This window comes from Phascolarctos cinereus, unplaced genomic scaffold, assembly GCF_003287225.1.
Source record: "Phascolarctos cinereus isolate Bilbo 61053 unplaced genomic scaffold, phaCin_HiC Scaffold_5;HRSCAF=322, whole genome shotgun sequence".
In the NCBI taxonomy this organism is placed as follows: Eukaryota; Metazoa; Chordata; class Mammalia; order Diprotodontia; family Phascolarctidae; genus Phascolarctos; species Phascolarctos cinereus.
The window spans coordinates 259,703,865-259,725,657 of record NW_027555958.1 but is presented as its reverse complement, the minus strand read 5'-3'; the positions used below and the strand labels follow the sequence as shown (position 1 = coordinate 259,725,657).

General features: G+C 36.8%; 1 protein-coding gene and 1 pseudogene across 3 annotated transcripts in view; both read right to left on the bottom strand.

Annotated features, from left to right (window-relative positions):
- Positions 1 to 21,793, bottom strand: part of METRNL (meteorin like, glial cell differentiation regulator) — a 41,270-nt gene that overhangs the window by 5,087 nt on the left and 14,390 nt on the right. For 2 of the 3 annotated variants that reach the window (XM_020987526.2, XM_078155771.1), the window contains exon 3: positions 8,077 to 8,136. The exons of the other annotated variant lie outside the window; for it this stretch is intronic. In XM_020987526.2, the coding sequence (XP_020843185.1) occupies positions 8,077 to 8,136 (60 nt within the window). The remainder of the gene's footprint in view (positions 1 to 8,076; positions 8,137 to 21,793) is intronic. 3 annotated transcript variants of the gene reach the window in all.
- Positions 13,190 to 20,376, bottom strand: LOC144457967 (ribulose-phosphate 3-epimerase pseudogene; annotated as a pseudogene).

Here is a 21,793-nt window from a genome sequence, read left to right as displayed (position 1 = left end):
AGTATTCCATTACATTCATATACCACAACTTGTTCAGCCATTCACCAATTGATGGGTATCCCTTCAATTTCCAATTCCTTGTCACCACAAAAACAGCTGCTATAAATATTTTTGTACATGTGGGTCCTTTTCCTTTTTTATGATTTCTTTGGGATATAGACCTAGTAGTGGTATTGCTAGATCAAAAAGTATGCACAATTTTACGGCCCTTTGGGCATAGTTCCAAATTGCTCTCCAGAATGGTTGGATCAGTTCACAACTCCACAACAATGTATCAGTGTTCCATTTTTCCCTCATCTTCTCTAGCATTTATCATTTTCCAGTTTCACCATGTTAGCCAATCTGATAGTTATGATGTGGTATCTTAGGTACCACATTTTAATTTGCATTTCTCTAATCAAGAGTGATTTAGATCCTTTTTCATATGACTATAGATAGCTTTAATTTCTCCATCTGAAAACTTCCTGTTAATATCCTTTGACCATTTATCAATTGGGGAATAGCTCTTATTTTTATAATAAGCTTAGTTAGCATTTTTCAAGACCTCTGCTCCAAAATTTGAATTGAAGTATTAATTTAAGTCATTTGGAGGGGAATATTGAGAGAGTTCAGCTGGGTTGCTACTAGTCTGCCACGTAGGAGACAACATTTTCATGGAATTTGGCTGAGAATGGGAGAAGATACGTAGGATGATAATTTTAGGGGATTATAGGGCCAAAGGAAAATTTTTTAAGGATAGCAGCAACTTGGAAATGTTTGAAGGCTACTGCCTTCAAAGAGAAACAAGTAGACAGAGAAAGGTTGAAAATTCTACAGACAGAGGGCATGATTGAGATTACAATCTACTGGATAAGCCAGTAAATGGAATCAAGTGTACATGTGGCAGGATTGTCCTTGGCAAGAAGGACCATTTTATGGCCAGAGACTCCGAGAAAGGAGAAGTGGATCAGGGATAATGTCCAGGGGTTCTGAGATGAAGAGAAAGGGAGAAAACCAATCTCACATCAAATGCCCTAAATTTTCTCAGTAAAGTCAATGGTAAGGTCCACAGCTGAAAAAGAAGGAGAAGGGACAGGTCTGGGAGGCTTAAAGAGGAAAAAGAAGGTTTAGAATAGGAAGGAAGGAAACCAGAAAACAAACATTTATTGAGTACTTACTAATATGCCAGGCACTGTGCTAAGCCTCATTTGGTGTTCACAAAAACCCTGGGAGATAAGTGCTATTAGTATCTCCATTTTACAGTTGAAGTAACTGAGTCAGATAGCCACTTGTGACTCACCAGGATCATACAGTGTCTGAGTTTGGATTTGAATTCAAGACTTCTTAACTCCAGGCCCAGTGTTCTATCCACAGTACTATCTAGCTACTTAGCCTAGAATAGCTTCTGTGGGAAGTGAAATGAAAAATCAATTAAGTAGCACTAAATCTACAATCCTATAACTTCAACATTTGAAATACCTATTATTTTATTGTTGTGGATTCTCACCTCCAATGATGCAGATCACAGGATCATAGAATTGTATGATAGGATCACTTCCCTATGACTTAGTAAATGATTTTCCAAAGTTGCTATGACTCAAACTATCAATCATCCTGCCACCAACCTTGTGATAAGCTTCTCCAATTTAGCTAGCCTGATTCTTAGACAACAGATCATGTGCTTGGATAGACAGATACAGTATATTACTGAATCTATACTCAGATTTTTTTCCAGCTTGCTAGGATTTACCAGAGCTTGTGCTCTACTAGCATCATTTTCAAGAACTCTAGGCCACCTCCAAGCCATAACAAAGAGTTAAGACCTCAGTAGAGTACTAATTAGAACAAATACTATACATACACACATACATACATACACACACATAGAGAGAGAGAGAAATATGACCAGTTAAGGAAGAAGTAAAACCAGAGTGAAATACCTTGACCAAGAAATAACAGAAACAGGAAAAAAAATCTCACACTCAAAAATACTATTGCTTCAGAGAAGCATGGGAAGATATATGAACTGATGCAGAGAAAAGTAAGCATAACCAGGAAAACAATATCGATTATAAATACAAAGATGTAAACAGAAAAAAACCTTAAAACTTAAAAAAAACCACTAAACACTGTATAAACTAAATATTAACCAAACATCCCCAGAAAAGGACTGAGAAAATGCACTTCCCTCTCTTCATTTCAGAGATATAAGAATAAACCAGTCTTATTTCTTAAAGTGTAAGTTAGTTCCTTGACAACTAGAGCTAGATATATTATCAATGGATGCCACAATTCAACACTGGGTCAAATAATGCTTTTGAATTCTGTATAAATAACTTTGATACAAAGAAGTGACATCCATTCTATGCACCATGGGATGACTAAGATACAAAATCTTTTCTTAAGAACATTCATACAAATGTCACAAAAGTATGGTAAGAGAGTATGCTAGGAACAATATTTCCTAGAGCCTTGCCATGTAGAGTGATCTAGTTTTTTCCTAACACCCTACCTGACACAGGAAAGGCTAGCTTTTTCCTTAAAAGCTGTTGAAACTATTAGATTGGCTAACATGATGAAACAGGAAAATGATAAATGTTGGAAAAGATGTGAGGAAATTGAAATACTAATGCATTGTTGGTGAAGTTGTGAACTGATCCAACCATTCTGGAGAGCAATTTGGAACTATGCCCAAAGGGCTATAAAAATGTGCATACTCTTTGACCCAGCAATACTTCTTCTAGGGCTGTACCCCAAAGAGATCACAAAAACAGGAAAAGGACCCACATGTCCAAAATAATTTATAGCAGCTCTTTCTGTGGTGGCAAAGAATTGAAAATTGAGGGGATGCCCATCAATTGGGAAAAGGCTAAACAAGTTGTGGTGTATGAATGTAATGGAATACTATCATGCTATTTAAGAAATGATGAACAGGTTGACTTCAGAAAAACCTGGAGAGACTTGCATGGACTGATGCTGAGTGAAGTGAGCAGAACCAGGAGAATGTTGTATACAGAAACAGCCACATTGGACAATGACTAACTTTGATAGACTTAGCTCTTCTCAGCAATGCAAGTATCTAAGATATCTCCAAAAGTCTCATGATGGAAAATGTTATCCACATCCAGAAAAAGAATTATGGAGTCTGAATGCAGATCAAAGTATACTATTTGCTCTTTTTTTTCTTCTCTTTTGTTTCTTCTTTCTTGTGGTTCCTCCTATTTGTTCTAATTCTTCTTTACAACATGACTGATGTGAAACTATGTTTAATAGGAATGTATATGTAAAGCCTATATCAGATTGCATGCCATTTTGGGGAGGGAGGGGGAGAAAATTTAAAATTCAAAAGCTTATGGAATTGAATGTTGAAAACCAAAAATAAATTAATTTAAAAAATAAATTTTTTAAAAGTTACTGAAACTGCCCCCAAGACTTAATTGATTGGCTCAGGCAATTAAGGCTTGGACCAATGAAGTACTTCCCTGGTGACTAGGGAGCCAAAGAAAACTGCTCCACCCTCAAGATTTTAATCTGCAGGTCAGCATGGACTTGGACAATAGCAGGAAAGCTTCAATGCTATATCCTTACTGAATATCCTTTCTTTGCTGATAGTCAATCAGTCAACAGCATTGATTAAACACTTACTAGCCACTCTAAATAAACATACTTTTTTTAAAAACCTGGTAAAATTGTTAACAAAACTGGACAAAATGTTAACAAAATGGACAACTCTCATTTTGTTTTTTTTAAATAAGTCTTATTGTTTAAAATTAAAAACAAATCTTCTCTTTCTTATATCACCATGGTGTCTCATATATCCCTCTCCCTCCCAGAGAGGCATCCCATATGACAATTACTATTTTTTAGATAAGAAAAAGAAAAAAAATGTCACCACAACTGACTGATACATGTGCAATGTTTAACACCTGTGGACCTCCCACCTCCAAGAAGGGGTAGGGTTGGGTATGTCTTCTCATTTCTCTTCATTTGAGTCCTGATTGATCTTTATAATTTTGTTACATTTACTTTTGATTTTTTTTTTTTTGGTGTGTAGCTCTTTTCATGACATTGTTGTAACTACTGTGTATAACCTTGTCTTGACTCGGCTTACTTCACTTTGCATAGTTCACACAGAACTTTCCATGCTTCTTTGTATTCATCACACATCATTTCTTGATATTCCATTATGTTCATATACTACAATTTATTTAGCCATTCCTCAATTGATAGAGGTCTACTTTATTTCCAGTTTTCAGCTATCACAAAAAATGCTGCTATAAATAGACTTTAGTATATGGGGACTTTTTTCTTATCAAGGGCTTCCTTGAGGGATAAACTCAGTAATGGAATCTCTAGTTCAAAAGGTATGGACAGTTTAGTCACTTTATGTGCAATTCTCAATTGCTTTCGAAAATGGTTGTACTATTTCACAGTTCCACCAACAATGTATTGGTGTGCTTCTCTTTCTACAACCTCTCTAACATTGACTGTTGCCATTTTTGGGGGGGTCATTTTTGTCAATTTGCAGGCTGTGAGCTGAAACCTCAGGATTGTTTTGATTTGCACTTATCTTTACTATTGGCAATTTAGAGCATTTTTTTTCATGTGGTTGTGAGTACTTTGAAGTTCTTTTGAGAATTGTTTGCATTCTTAGACTATTTATCTATTGGGGCATGGCTATTAGTCATATGTGTGTATACACATACATACATATCAGATATAAAACTCTTATCAGGCAAATTTGATACAAATTTTTTTCCACATTCAACCACTTTACTCATTATCCTAGATGTATTTCTGCTATAAACTTTTCTGTTGAAAACACAGTGTTATGTTCCTTTAGTTACTTGAATTTTTTTAAAGATTATTCCTATTCCACCTGGCTCTTCTCCCCACACTCCTGGTCCCTCTTCTCGTTTGATATTCGCTCTTCCTCTGCTACCCTTCAGATAGTCCTGTTCCTTAGTTTTTAAAGTTCATTTTTTGTGCCCCTTTCCAATAAGGATTTCTTTCACCCTCTTCATTATCCATTTTCTCTTTCTGTTTACTCTAGAACCTAATTTTCTGATTCATGATCCCTCTTTTCTCTGTATTCACTTAATCAAAGCTTCCAAGGTATCCATTCTAGGCTCTTCCTGCCACTGACTGGTAGGGCTTGCTCTATGGATTCCCCTTTTCCACTGTGCCTCCTTTCCAGAACAATATTAATTATTACAGTTGTTACAGAAGGCACTGCTCCACTGTAGGGCTCCTCTCCCACCAAACCCCTGATTATGCCACTGATCTATAGCCTTTCTTGTTGATTTTTTCTCTACATTTGCCTGGAAATCTCCCTGTGTCTATGCCCTCCCAGTCCTCCAGGTGCCAAATGCCCCCACAGGTTCCAACTCCCCCCTGCCCAATACAAGTAGACTTTTCAAGCACTAAATCCCCCATGCTTCAGCCAGTGCAGGTCTTCATGTCCGTTTACCAACCATGTCTCTTCACTCTTAGGAGCATTTGTGAGTGGAATCATGTCCTACCTTCAAAGTAATGCCTCCTTCCTTTCCCCTCCCTTTGCAGTCTTTCCTTCCTCCTCATTACCCACTCCCCGGAAGTCTCTTTCTGAGACCACAGAAGTCATCTTCCTCTCATTGCTAGCCCTTAATTTGACCCTGATGCATCACTCATTTATCTCTATCACCTTGTTCTCTCTCTTCCCTTTTCTGTACTTTCCCATGTAATGCTGTCCTGAAAAAAGCAGTATTCCCCTATAGGCAGGGTGTCACCAATTTCTATCCATAACATAGCCTGCCTCTCCACAGTTACCTCTACCAGACTTCCTTCTTCACCCCATCATCCTGCATACATTTAGGAAGAAGTTTCTTATTGGTTTCCCTGTTGTTACTCTGTTACTGTTACTGGTTTTGCTGCTGCATTTATCCATTCCTCCTATATTTTTATTGCTTGGGGTGTTTGAGAAATAAATAACATCCACTTCTGATGTTGTTTCTAAAAATGTTTTAAACTCTTCTCTATTGTTGAATGTCCATCTTTTTCCTGTATGATTAAGCTCAGATTTGCAGGATAGGTCACTCTGGGCTACATCCTGAGCTTCACTGCTCTTCAGAACACATTATTCCATTCCGTATTATGTTTTCTAGTGGATGTAGAACAGTCTTGTGTTGTTCAAATGTCCTTTCTTTTGTATTTGAAGTTGTTTTCCCTGATGGCTTGTAGAACTTGTTCCTGAATTGAATTGTTCAATCAACCATTACATGTCTTGGAGTTTGCACTTTTAGTTTTTGATTTTGGTTGTTTTTGTTTGTTTTCTTCTGGAGGTTATCTGTGAATTCCTTTAATTGGAATTTCATTTTCTACGTTTAGAAGATTCTGGGAAGTTCTCTTCTGTTGTTTCCTTCATCATGTTGTTAAGGATTTTTGTCCTATCATATTGTTCTGGGAGACTTATGATACTTAGGTTGTCTCTGCATATCCTATCTTTCAGATGAGCATGTTTTGCGTGTATAATGAACATATTTTCATTTAATGTTATACTGTTCTTCTACTCTTCTAGGTTGTCTTTTCATTCCTCTGTATTTACATTCCCAATCCATTGTACCCTCTTGTCTCTTTGGTAAGATTCACCATTACAGATTCCAGTTTTTCTATTCTATTCATTATTTTTGCTCTGCAGGACATAAATTCTGCACTCATAATCCTTATCTCTCTTTTAAACCACTCAGGAATAGTGTGTTGTAGTTCCACGTTGTTCTCAGATTCTACTGAGTCCTCTGTCTCATCAAGTGCTGGATCATTTTGCGTTATTGCATAGTATTTATTCACAGATGCCTGGTCTCCTTTACTGACTACATTTCTTTCTGTTGTTACTGTTTTCTTGTAGGTTTGTCTTTATCTTCAAGGGCTGTGTATATTCTTCTTCCTGAAATATTTTGTATTTATTTTCCCCCCTTGTTTTTCCTACACCCACTTTCTGCCTCCCTTCCCTCCTTTTCCTTGGGGCATAGATCTCAATTCATCTCAGTCTCCTCCAACAATGGACCTTTCATAGTTCACTAGCCTAGGTCTCTGCCCCAAATTACTTTTGGGTGGCCAAAATGGAGCCCAGTTGAATGCTGTACTCTTTCCCCACCCCACTCACACACAGTGTCCTGTTTTGGTGATCTGACTTACTCCCTCTGTTCCTCAGTTCTCTGGCCCAGCACAGGCAGTACTGAGACTATTTATTCACTCTGATACTGGTAATTCAGAATTTTGAAGCACTGGTGCTTCCAGGTTGCACCCCCTGGCAGGATTTTGCTCCTGAAGGGTTGTGGCCAAGCTGTCTGTGAAGGCATAGGTAAACTTCCACAGCCTGGAGCCAGGTTTTCCACGTACTCCATACCAAATACTGTGGGAGGGTAGGAGAGAAGTGCTGAGTGAGCCCAGGGTAAGTGAGCCTCATTCTTGATTCTTTTCTGGTGAGGGCAGAGGGCAGTTCTTTACCTTCTTTTGGATTCTGGGTGTCCTAGACCATGAAGACAGCTGAAGTTGTTTTATATTTGGCACATAATTTCTGTTTTGAAGAGGTTTGAGAAGTTGTCAGGATTGGAGAAAATGTCTAGTCCACCATCTTGTTGCTCAGAAGGCCTGTCTAGTTTATTCTAATCTTGAACTTTAACTGTATAAGACCATCCTGAATACAGTGAGGCCACAGCTACATTTGATGTCTCTCTAGTTTTTTTTTTTATCCAGACCTGTGATTTCATTTAAACACGGAATCCATAGTGAGAAAACTCCATCAATGCAGGTGATCAACTGTTCTGTAATTGTAAGTCTTAGATAGTTGCATGGGAGCAGTAAGAGGTTAAATTTTTTGAGGGTCACTTAGTATTTATCAGAGATAAACCCAGGTCATCCTGCCCCTAAGACCAGCCCTCTAAGCACCACATTATGCTGTCTCTCTGTGCCCTTGAAGCCTCAAAATTTCAATCCTAGTTCTGTTATATGGTATTATAAGCACCTGGGTTATCTGGATAAGTAAGTAAGTAAGTGCCCTGAAGAGGTAGGAGCAATGCTAATATTTCATAAACACTAGCAAAGTCAGTGTTTACTTACCAAAGTCACTAGTGCAGACAGCTAAGAGGACTTCTGTGTCACTGCAAGGGCGACACGGAACTGTAAAAGAAAATAAATTAAGTAAACCCAAATAAAGCAATTTTAAGTTATCTAAAGGTATTTTCTGCATCAAGAGATTAGAAAGGGAAAGAAGAGTCTTAAGGACAACATAGTATACAAATCCTTCTTGGTTTTCTCCCAATTACCTTTAGAACAACCAGCAACATACTGCTAACTCCCTTCAATGTTTTTATGTTAATATTCATAGCTGAACAGATTGCAGAAATTAAATCCAAGTGAATATTTTGAAGATAAGGAGCAGTCAACAAAGTTGCAGAAAAACTAACAGTTTTTCTGGCCCTGTATCTCTAACAAAATATCAAAGATAGTTCAAAGGGATATATTCTAAAGGACGTCAAGGGGCAGCTAGGTGCCGCAGTGGATAGAGCATAGGTACTGGAGTCAGGAGGACCTGAGTTCAAATCTGGCCTCAGACACATAAACACTTACTTGCTGTATGACTCTGGGCAAGTCACTTAACCCCAATTGCCTCACCAAAAAAAAAAAAATGTGGGGGAAAAAAAGGATGTCAAGGCCCAGTGGGAAGCCTACAACAGCCATGACAAGTACAAGAATCTCATTTAACCAAAGGTACAACTTTTGGCAACTTCAATCATCCAGAATAGAGTCCAAATATGGAAGTGAAACAAATACTATAGGCTGTCAATGTCCTTCTAAAAACATGGCATCTCAAGTGTATTCTGATTTGGGCAGAGTAGTATAATTTAAGAACTTTATAAAGATCACGTATGGTCTTTATGAACACTACTTCTCTTAATATGGTCTAAGGTAATTTTAGCTTTTTTTGGATGCAGTGTTGCACTGTTATTTCATATCAAGCAATACATTTAATCCCCAGATCTAGAGCTATTGTCTAAACATGCCTTCCCAAGCTAAACTTTTTGAACCCAAGTGTAAGACTTTATATTTACCCCTATTAAGTTTTAACTGTGATTTAAGCTAGGCCCAATATTTTAGCCTGTCAAGGTCTTTTTAGATCTGAATCCTGTCATTTAACATCTTAGATATCCTTCCCAACTTCCTGTCATCTGAAACTGATAAGCATTTCTATGACTTCATCCAAATTGCTAATAAAAATGATTAAATATCACAAGGCCAAGCAGCACAGGTGTAGATGCCTGGGATACTTCACTATACACCCTTATCCAAGTTGACATCAACTCAGGGACTACTCTTATGATCTAATCATTGAACAAGTTCTGAGACCTTCAAACTATATTATTATCCAGAGCACACATCATATCTTGTCTAAAATATAAGATCTTTATTAAATGCTTACTGAAATCTACATATGCTACTGACTGCTGCAGTGGTGTCAAACTCAAATAAAAATGGGGGAAGCTGTCACATGTGAAATTTAACAAAAAAGGTAAACTGAGGCAATTCTCCAAGCAAGATAACAGCTTATTAAAATGGCACAAAACCTATTAATAAAGGCTTGCCTCCTTTTATGCCAAAGACCCAGAATTGAAACATCTCATCTTTATAAGCATAGAACAAAGAACAGCCAGCATCAAAGAGGTGAGGGATCATGATTGGTTACATTAAAGAAAGTAGACATATCCCCACATGGCATGAAGACCACCTCTCTCTATCTTTTGTAAATTTTGAGTCCCAGCCATATATGTATGCAGGTATGTAGACTCATTGGCAACTAGAGGGTAAGACTTCCTTTTAATTGCTAAAGATGGGAAAGTGTCCAGCTTCTCAAGGATAACACACAAACCTATGCTGAGGTAATGTTTTGTGAGAGTATTGAGAACAGAGTTTTTCTTTAACCAACAGTCAATGTGGGAAAGTTTAAGCCTTTGGTGTCTAATTTCAGAAAGAGGGATTCTGAACTTTTGCATACATGAGCTTCTTCACTCAAAGACAGAGAAGAGGCTCTAGGTCTATTACATAAAATACAAAATATGGTTACAGAATACAATCACTTACAAAATAAAAACAAATATAAAATCAATATTAATTTTCACAGAGCCATTATTCCATACATAAGGATCCCTGTGGGCTGCATATTGACTTTGTTTTAAAATGTAGTATTATCTATTTTTATTGATTTTGTTAAATATTTCTCAATTACATTTTAATCTGGTTCAGGCAAAATTTGAGAGTATTGTGGGCTATGTATTTGACACCTCTGGTCTATAGCATTGTCATAATCTCAGTTTCATTACTTCTCTTTACCTGCCACCCACCCCACTCATTTCTGGCTTCAATATGTGTTGTTTTTCCCCATTAGAAAGTAAGTTCCTTAAGGGTAGGGACTGTCTTGTTAGCTTGCATTTGTATCACCAGTGCTTAGCATGATATCTTGCACATAGAAAGCACTTAATAAATTTTATACATATATATATATATGTATATATATACACACACACACACATATACATATACATATATACATATATACATACACACACACACACACACATATATATATAATGTATATATATACACACACACACATATACATATACATATATACATATATACATACACACACACACACACACACACACACATATATATACATATATATCTTTGTGACAACAGATGCACGGAGTAAAGTGCTTCCAGGACTAAAAGTAAGACTAGGAATGTTCTTTGGCAAATAGAGACCTATCCCTGATAGGTAAATCCCAGATCAATCTGTGGAGACAAATATGAATGAGAGGTACTTAATCTACATATATTTCTTGGTTTTCTCTTTAATATCTGGGATAGTTCAATTTTCTTTTCAAGGCTTTTTTTTTCCTGATCACCTGTTCTCCCCTCAAACAGATCTTATTTAAGGGTATCCTATATTCCCAAATCCGGTACTTCCAAGTGATTACAGAATAATGAACACATGGGTAGTTTTGTCATGTTTCATTTAAAATGCCTACCACAAACCCAACTTACATTTTTGTAAATAGTAGGCATTTCATTATCTATCTTACCAAGTCCATCCTTGCAGGCCTGACAAATCAAAAAATTTCCAACTTCTTTTCTTAATTTGGGGCTATAGGGATAGGAGGGGAGAAGAAAAGAAGGAAGTTTATGTTTTGCTTTGTGTATGTGTGGGTTTTTTAAAGTGCTTTCTTAATGTAGGAGAACAAAGATCTGATGGAAAGCAATGATCTAACATGATGCAACCTGAATTTCCTGTTAGGGATGTGGCCTTAGTACAACAAGTATATTGCCTAACAGTCAGACTTACTGGGTGGAACATCAGCAAGTTTGCCATGACTCACTAGTTAGTTTTGCTTACTCATTGACTTCTATTAAGTTAGTAGGAAAAGGAAAAACACAAAATGTGAGTAACTTATTTGATTGCTTTCAACTTCAACAAGCAACATTTTACTGGATTACTCCAAAGCTCAAAAATCTTTAACTAGCCTAGTATTTTCATCTAGTATTCCTCTGAGCTAGATATTCAACTCTGCATTGAACTAATAAGTATATGAGGTTTCATAAAATACTCTGTCTATTGCCCTAAAGATGATGAAAGTTAGGGCCACTAGTCCAATCTCCTCCAAGATACTGAGTATTTCTTCTGTGGGGAGCTTGATGTCCATTCCACTGCAGTATTGGTTTGTCCATTGGTAAAATGAAAAAACTTTAATCATTAGTATAATTCTTCCTTCCCTCCCTCAATCAAAAAATGAAATATAATCTCAATTTACCCAGGAATCATTATAGACCATTCAACAAACATATTCCAAAAAATAGCGCTGAAGCCGCCAACACAACCTGGGTTGACTCACAAAATAAATACTGTCTTTTTAAAATTATCTTTAATAATTCACTGAATCTAATGAAAGGTTGCATAACCTTCAAACAGATTTCAGTATTCTATAATGGCAAATGAAGGCAAGAGGAGGAAAGTTATCTGCCCCATAAAATGATGATTGAAGATCTAAACAGGTGGAGAAAAAGGTTTCATAAGGGTGTGGCTGACTGTCGAACTAAGCAGACACAGACAAGAAGCTGCCCAAGATTAAGATTTCCATTGTTTCCTTTTCCCAGCATTCCCCAGAACTTTGTTCTACTGGCTATTAGTATACAATGTCAACTAGCCATTTTGAGAATCATCTCAGCTTTTTGAGTGGAGAAACTCGAAAAGTCATAGAAGAAATGGTTTACAGTCATTTACTCTGCCCTGCAATATTCAATTTTTCATAGGCTCAAAACTAGTCTGGTTATATAAAGGAGGGGATAAAAATGCAACACACTAGTGATAGAGTCATACATAGAAAATAGTTGTTAGCCAGGAGGTCATTCCTTCCAAGAGTCTACCAAATAAGATCTTTCCCTAACCATGGAGTTAATATTTTAAAATTGAGATTTAATAAATGAAAAATCTTTAGCCTTACATATAGCATACTCATCTGGGTATAAGTTACATTTTCTTCCCAAATGAAGCAGCCAAAATGAATAGAGTCCAGGATTCAAGGTTCAACCTCCCATACATACTGGCAATCATAGTGGCTAGGCAAGCCACACAATTTTTCAGTGCTTTAGTGCTTTTCTAAGACTACAACTTCCAGAGATGGTGTGACCTTTATTGGTAGAGGGAGTACATATGGGAGTTCCTCATATCAATAAAATCACAGTTTCAGACCGTATTCTGTTCCTCTTCTCTCCCTACACAATAAAACTTGCACAAAACCCAACTGTGGGTTTTTAAAGTGCTTACCTACATATATTTTTCTTTTCAAAAAGATCTCATTTTAGGAAGGTGCCCTATATTCAAATTAATACTGTAGTTTACTACTATATTCCTTATTTTTAAATTTCTTGCCACATAAAAGTGCAATTCCCAACTCTTAAAAGCCTAGTAGTTGCTATTTATGCTCCTATTTCTATTCTCAGAATATCTGCACATCTACTGAAGCAAGGAAATGAAAAATAGTTGCTCAGGACAGACAGACAGACATTGCCTCAACATCAACAGCATGATTATTGAGCAATAGGTGAAAAAGAGGCAAAATAAGTTGGTATTATGAAGAGGTATACTGGGCACTAAGAATGAAGCCACCTTGAAATCTCACCTATTAAGAGAAAGTTTCTGAGCAGCTTCTGAATAACCATTTCTAAGGAAATTAATGACAGTTATGAGGTATTTACTCCTCATGATAACATCACCAGAACAATCATATTAGCACATTTATGTATTATATCAGGACCCATTACATCATCCATCCCAATAGCTAGTGAGGGAATTGGTCCTCAACCAATGAAACTTTGTCATCATGTCTTCCATGACCTTCTCCCTTCCAAACTCATAACTAAGCCCATATGTATTTGATTGTCCCATGCTGCCAACTGTAATGCTAGATTTGACAGCAAGACCAACCTTCATCCAATTCTCCAGAATGTCTTTAATCAGTGCTCCAGGATTCTCTATAGGTTCCACATGAAAAGCGTATTGATTTGCTCCTACTATAGCTATTGACTTTGCCCATTGTTCTGGTCTAGAAACCATCAGGTGAATGTCAAAGAAAGAATCTTTCTACCATAGTGATCAAAGGTGATACTGGGAGCAAAATACACATAATGAATTTCATACGGGTAGCATTCAGGAAATAATTACTTATCAAAAACTAAGCTTACAAAGGTAAATAGAATAGTCCTTGCTTTGGCAATATATGTACTAAAAATTTTAACAATTAGCAAAACTCTTGTGCTAGGATGACACAAAAACTGATGAAGCATTCCATATTTTTTAAAAGTGGAGGGTGAGGGGACCTAGCAGTACATGTTCTCAAACTATTCTACAAAGTAATAATCATCAAAACAACTTGGTATCGGTTAAGAAATAGGGAAGCTGATCAGAGTGGAATAGATTAGATAAAAAATACATAGAAACAAATAAGCATATCAAATCAACAAAACATCAAACCATCAAAGGTGATGTCATAAACAATTTAGAGGAGCAAGAAATTATCTGGTAGCTCTATGGACAGGGAAAGAGTTCATGACCAAACAGGAGAAAGGGAAAAAACAAAAAGTAAAATGGACAGTTTTGACTACTAATAAAATTAAGAAGTTTTTATACAGGGCAGCTAGATGGCACAGTGAATAGAGCTCTGGCTTTGGAATCAGGAGGACTTGAGTTCAATCAGCCTCAGACACTTAACACTTACTAGCTGTGTGACTCTGGGCAAGTCACTTAACCCGATCACCTCACCAAAAAAAAAAGTTTTTGTACAAACAAAACCAATAAAATTAAAAGAGAAGCAAGCACCTGGGGGGAAATATTTGCAATAAGTTTCTCTGATAAACATTTCATTTCTAAGATATAGGTATAGAGAACTAATTTCTAAGATAAGATATAAGGAACTAATTCTAATTTATAAGAATATGAGCCATCCCCAAATGTTGTCAGAGGACATTGTGGTAGGAGGGCAGTTTCCTGACTCAGTTCTTCTTACTCTGACACAGCTTTCTCCCCAAACAACTTCCTTCTGCTCCAGCTCCTCTAGCAGTTTCCCTGGTAAAGCTTCCTCCTCTCACAAAACCTGATTTGCCTCAACTTCTCTGATGCAGCTTCCTCACCTAAAAACAATAAAAAGCCCAAGGCAGGTAGGCTTAGGGCCTCCTGAACTTGGTAGGTGCCAGAGACTGCATGAGTCACTATATCCTAATAACTGCCAGACATTTCCAAATGGAGATGATGGGAGGTGATATCCAGAGAAGCTAAGTGCCACTGTATCCTTCTTGTGTGTCTTTGTTGCATGTCTTTGCTGTGCGTCAGGGCCAAGTATATCTCTTTTGTTAAATGTTCAGTGTTTCTTTTCATCTCAATAGCAAACCTGAACTTTGGTGCAGATTAGACAAACAACTGGACAAACCTGTGGCTTTAAAGCCACATCTGTAACAGATATGAATAAATATTTTTAGAGGAAAAAATCCAAGCTGTATAAAAAAACACCTAAGCCAAATAGAAAAAAATGCTTGAAATCACTAATAAATAGAAGAACACAAGTAAAAATAATTGAGGTTCTACCTTCTGCTTCTCATACTGAAAGAGCTGTCCAAAAGAAAAGAAAATGACAAATTCTGGAGAGATTGTGGGAAAACAAGTATATTATACACTATTGGTGGAGTTATGAAATGGTCCAACTATTCTGGAAAAAGAATTTGGAACTATTTCCTCCAAAGCTAATAAATCATGTATATTTTTTTACCCAGATACACACACACACACACACACACACACACACACACACACACACACACACACCCCTATGTATGTATGTATGTATGTGTATATATGTGTGTATATATGTATGTGCATGTGTGTGTGTGTATACAATCTATACAATTACATCAATACTGTCATGACAAACAGCTTTGAAAGACTTAGGAACTCTGCTCAATACAAAGAACAACCACAATTCCAGAGGACTCAAGCTGAAACATGCTATCTGCCTCCTGAAAGAGAAGTGATGGACTCAGTATTGAGACTTTTTTTTTGGACATGGCCACTGGGGGAATTTATTTGTAACAGGGCTTTTGTTTGTTTGTACTTCATCAGCTGTTTGGTGAGGGAGGAGGGAAGGAAGAAAATAATACAGATGTGAAAATAAAACATAATTTTAAAATTGTTAAGATAATGAAAAATAAGTAAATAAAGATTATTAAATACTCCAGGCTTTGAGAATAAGATCAATTCCATTTCCTCCTTTACATGAGAGTGGGTAAAAGCTCTTAAACAGGGGTTTAGCATGTTGAAAAGGACATTTTAGGGGGATGAATCTGGCTACAATTTGCAGGACTGGAGGAAGAGTTCAGAAGCAGGGAAACCAATAAGGAGGTTATCAGAATATTCCGAGGCTAAAAGAACAGAGTAGGTTACTAGCAATGGTATTATGAGGATAAAAGGAGACAGCAATGGAATAATGGAAAGAATGCTATACCAGAAAAGCTGAGTTTTAATCTTATATCTGCCACTAAATAGCTAGGTAATCTTGGGCAAATTGTTTCACTATCTCTACCCTTGATTTCTTGTGCCATTACAGATTACACTTTCCCAAGCCCTAACCTTAGATTGCTGGCACCATCCACTTCCTTTGTACTCATTCACATGCTGCTGAATGAAGCTCCTGTAAATCACAAAAACATGCTGACTGGGCTCACTGCAAGTTTACATTATCTAATCTCAACTGGGTTCTCATTGCAGTAAAGCAAACATTCTATTCTCCAACTGATTTGCTACACAACTCTCCAAAGCAGCTATTCTAAACCTTCTCATCTCTCCTCAAGCCTCCCATCGCATTCCCTTGGGTTTACTCTCTTGGCTGAAAACTTTGCCTCACATTTCACTGAAAAAAAAATTGAAACCATTCACTGAGATATCTCTTTTTTCTTTCTTCTACATTTCACACCACTCAGACATTTTCCTCCACTATCTCCTCTCTCACTCCAGTTTGCTTTTTTAAATTCATAATTAAAGAAAATGCTATATTATTTTGGACTTCTGGGTCACATTACTAACAAGATGGAAGGCTAGACATTTTCTCTGATCTTCAAAACCTCTCAGACCTCTCCAAAATAGGAATTATGCACCAGAGACAAAGGAATTTCAGCTCTCTCCATGACCAAGGCCATCAAGAACCCAAACAAAGTAAAAAAAATAATAATGAACTAAGAACAAAGAAGGCTAATCCCTAACCTCTAAAATGCTTGCTTAGGACTCCTTCACCCAGCACCCACAATAACAATCCCACAATCTGATTGAAAAGCTTGAGACAGAGCCAAACCTCACCTCCACTCACCCAGTGCTTTGGAGATCCAAATAGCAGAAATTTGCTCAAGTTACTACCGCAGCAAGGATTACAACAGCAGCTGAGAGTTTAGTAACACTGTGCTTCAACAGAGCTCAGCGAAGAAGAGAATAATGGAGGGAACAAGAGTAGCACTCATGTCTACAACTGCAACAGAACTCAACTTGACACCTTGACCCTCTTCCCTCCTCCCACAATGCCTCCAATATCCAAACTGCAAATAGCAGAAATTTGCTGAAGCTGTAATAGCAGCACGGCAGCACTCTGTGCTATTCAGCCAGAGAATTCAGAAACAGGAGGAACTGGAAGAGGCTACATGTGTCTGGCTATGTGGCACTCCACTAAGCCTTGGAAAATTGTCCAACATCTAGCTAGGGTAAGTTCTGTCCATCCAGAAGTTACCTGACGTTCAGATCAAGGATGGGGAAGCATGAATTGTCCAGCAAAGGAAGAGGCTGAGATTCTTTGAAATCTAGCCCATAGGAAAATGGTCATCAAAGTGCAGGGAGTCAGAAAGTGAATGAGAGGGGAACATAAGTGGGGGGGGGGGAGCTGAAATTAGCAAAGATCTCAGCAGAAAGAAAACTCATCTAACCTTGAGCATATGCAGAGCAACCAACATTGAACATATTAAAAGCAGGAGAAATAAGACCTCCAGATTAGGTAAAACACTTCAGGTATTTGAATAAATACTGCAAGACAAATGAAAATGAATCAATACCTAAAGAGGCAAAAGAATCAAACAAAATCAAAAGAATGAAAAAAAATAGAAGAAAATGTGAAATATCTCATTGGAAAAACAACTGACAGGGAAATTCTACCAAAAATTTAAGGAATAATTAGTCCCAATACTATAGAAACCATTTTTTAAAATTGATAGTATATGGTTTCGATACATAAAGCAGGAAGAGCAAAAAGAGAGAAAAAAGCAATTTCCCTAATGAATACTGATACAAAAAATTTAAATAAAATACTTGCAAGGAGATGACAGCAATATATCACTATGACCAGGTGAGATTTGTATCAGGAATGTAGGGCTGGTTCAATATTAGAAAAACTATAAGCACAAATGACCATATCAACAACAAAAATGATATTATTATATCATCAGATGCAGCAAAAGTTTTTGACAAAATACAATACCCATTCATATTAAAAACACTGGAAAGCAAATGGAGACTTTCTTAAAATGATAAGGAGTATCTATCCAAAACCAAGGGCAAGCATTATTGGTAATGGGGATGAACTAGAAACCTTCCTAATAGTATGCATATCATCACCATTATTATTTGATGTTGTATTAGAAATGCTAGCTATAGCAATAAGACAAGAAAAAGAAATTGAAGAACCCTAGAGAATCAACTAAAAAACAAGTTGAAACAATTAACTTTAGCAAAGTGGCAGGATATAAAATAAACCTACATAAATCATCAGCATTTCTATATATTACCAACAAAACCCAGGAAGAAGAGCTACAAAGAGAAATTCTATTTAAAATAACTGGAGACAATATAAAATACTTTGAAGTCTGTCTGCCAAGACAAGCTATATGAACACAATTACAAAACATTTTTCACACAAATAAAGACAGATCTAAACAGGTAGAGCAATAATAATTGCTCAAGTAGGCTTGAGCCAATAAAATAAAAATGAAAATTCTACCTAAGCTAATTTACTTATTTAGTGCTATACAAATCAAACTGCCACAGAATTATTTTACAGAGCTAGAAAAAAATGACAATGAAAGTTACCTGGAAGAACAAAAGGTCAAGAATATCAAGGTAATGAATGAAAAAAATGTGAAGGAAGATGATTGAGAATTACCAGATCTCTAATTATACTACAAAATTATAATAATTGTCAAAACAATCTGGTACTGACTAAGAAATAGAATGGCGGATCAGTGGAACAGACAAAGTACACAATACACAGAAGTAAATGACCAAGTAAATTCCAAAGGATTCATGATGAAAAATGCTATACACCTCTAGAGAGAGGACTGATTGAAGTATAATTTTTTTCACTTTCTTTATTTTCCTTGCTTTTTTCCCCCACAACATAGCTAACATGGAAATATATTTTGCATGACTTCACATGTATAATTGATATCATATTGTTTGCCTTCTCAATGGGTGGAGTAGAGATGGGAGGATGAGAGAAGTGGGAACTCAAATTTTTTTTAAAAATGAATGTTAAAAATAAATTTTAAATTACAAAAAAAACCATTGAACAGAATTAAGCCCCAAATCCCACTTGGCTTATTGAATTATTGGCAAGACCTAGACATAAGTGGAAAAACATGACTGAAAATTCATAAAATTATGAATTTTCAAATTAAGTTTCTGGCTAGTATGAATGGATTGTTGATGTATTCTGCTCTGTTTCCCTTATTTCTGTGAAAATTTCCTCCTCTTCTGGGATCATGGAGCATCATTAACTCATTGAACAAATTTGTTGGGACTTTATAAATGTAGGAATGTTTAATTATTAAATTAGAATAAATTAGACAGTAATAATATTGCCAGGAAACAAAGACACAGGTTAGGGGAAACCTACCTGTGATTGTTCCTGCAGTTGAGAACAAGAATGCAATACCTATTGTCAACCAATTCGCAAATGTTTATTAAGCACCTACTCTGTGCAAGGCACCGTAGGATTACTAGATACTGGGGATACAAAGACAAAAAAGATCCCTGCTTTCAAGATTTCATTCTATTGGGGAGATAACATATATCATATATAATATATGCAGATTAAATATAAGGTACTTGTGTCAAGGCAGTTTCACAGAACAGACACTGTTGAGAAGATGAGGAAAGGCCTCATGAAGAAAATATTGCTTGAATTGTATCTTAAAGGAAGTGAAGGACTCTGTGGTAAAGAGGAAGTGAATTTCAAGAATGTGGATATTCTAGAGAATAAAATAAATGAATGGATAGGAAATTATTGGTTTTCATCAAATCCTGTGTTGGAATCTTCCATGAAAATCACTCTTTCCTCATATTTTAAAATATCTGAATTAGAAAAGTGAAAACATCATATAATCAAATGCAATGAGATAAAAATGCTTGTCCCTCTGTACACAATCTTCTTCAGGCCTCCTCTCATGGCTGCTCCATTATCACCAGCCCTCAAATCTTCAAACAGCTTTTCCTAATCAATGATATACATACCCCATCATATTTTTTCAGGCTTATAAAAGATTAATTTAAATGAAATTTCTCTCTTGGAGGACTTCAATATAGGATCTAATTTAGGATCTTTTAATAGCAAGAGATTTGCAGTTTTATACAAGGTCATACAATCACTAGTTCAGCACACTAAATAAATGTGCTCCAGACCACTACTCTCAGTACACTTGCTAATCCCACCCAAGCTCTTCTATCAGGGTAATCATCTCTTCCACACAATCCTTACCACTCTTTACTGTGCCCAGAACCCACATCCATTTTAGGCAACCACACCTTATTCTAAACCTATTTCTCATCTTTTTCCCTACCTTTTGGCCTCAACAGAAACCTAGCTCCCATTTGACACTACCACATCCCCTATTGCCCTTTATGCTTCTTCCATGAATGTTTCCACTTACAGAAATGTAGTGGCCTCTTCCACACACATCCACAATGCAAGGTCACTCAATTGATAAATTCAATCCACTCCTCTTTATTTGAAGTTTATGGATCCCATCGGTATTTGCTACCTAAAATCATTAGTCACTGCTGTCAGACTCAAAGTAGGTATTCATTTCAATCCTTCTAAGTGATTTAACCACTTTCTTTCCTACATTTTACTTCTTCTCCAGCATTGTGAATCTCTCTTACACCACTCTCTCTCCTCTTGCATTCTAAGAAGCAAAGATTTCTCTATTGTGAAAAGAAGTTTCATTTTTTCTGCTGCTTCTGTCCTATCTCTAGTTCTTTTAACTGTAAAACAATAACTGCAACTTCCTCTAATCATCTTTACTCAACACTACTTTATAGAGTTAACTAAGCACAGAGTCAGGAAGACCAGAGTTCAAATCACCTCAGGCACTTACTGCCTATGTGACTCTGGACAAGTTTCCTCAGCTACAAAATAAGGGTATTGGACTTTATTGCCTCTAAAGTCCTTTCCAGCTCAAAATTCATGATCCTATAATGACCTTCAGTTTACCTTGGGTCCCTACCACTATAAGATTATTTCCTCATAAGATTACTACAGATTTCCAAGTGCTGAATTCAAATCTTTTCTTCTGTCCTTACTATTACTGACCTCCTCGAATTTGAAGTTATTGACCACCACTTCTCCTTGAAATACTTTCCAGACTTGGCCTCTGTGACAATGCATTAATCCTGGTTCTTCTGCTTCCTTTTCAGACTCCTGTGGCTCAATAGGGGTTATTCCCCAAGGTTTGGTCCTTAGCTTTATTTATGTTTATTTAGTCTTTCCTTGGAGATTTCAATCATTCTCATGACTTCAGCTGTCACTTTGTGTTGATGAGAAGAGGGGCCAAGAGTTCCTCTGATGCTACACCTTGTGCCTTCCATTTCTTGCTAAGCATAGTGTTTCTCCTGAGGGAAGAAAGCAAGGGGCTGGACTGGGTATTTTCTATCTCCCCAAAAGATTTCTCCTTTCCCCAAAACAACGACTCCCATCTATGCCAACATAAGGCAACTTCCACCTCCTACTGCCATCCCAAGCACCTAACTGGGAGTTGAAGAACCTTTGGTACAAAAGGGAACTACCTTTTGACTTCAGGAACCTGTTCTTTGAGAGAAGAGAAAAGTTGGTGGGAAAATGGGACTTCCATCTCCTGCTGTGCACTTTTCTTGCCTAATCTCCACACTTAAGAGGGAAAAGGAATAGTAAAACAAGGCCTTTCA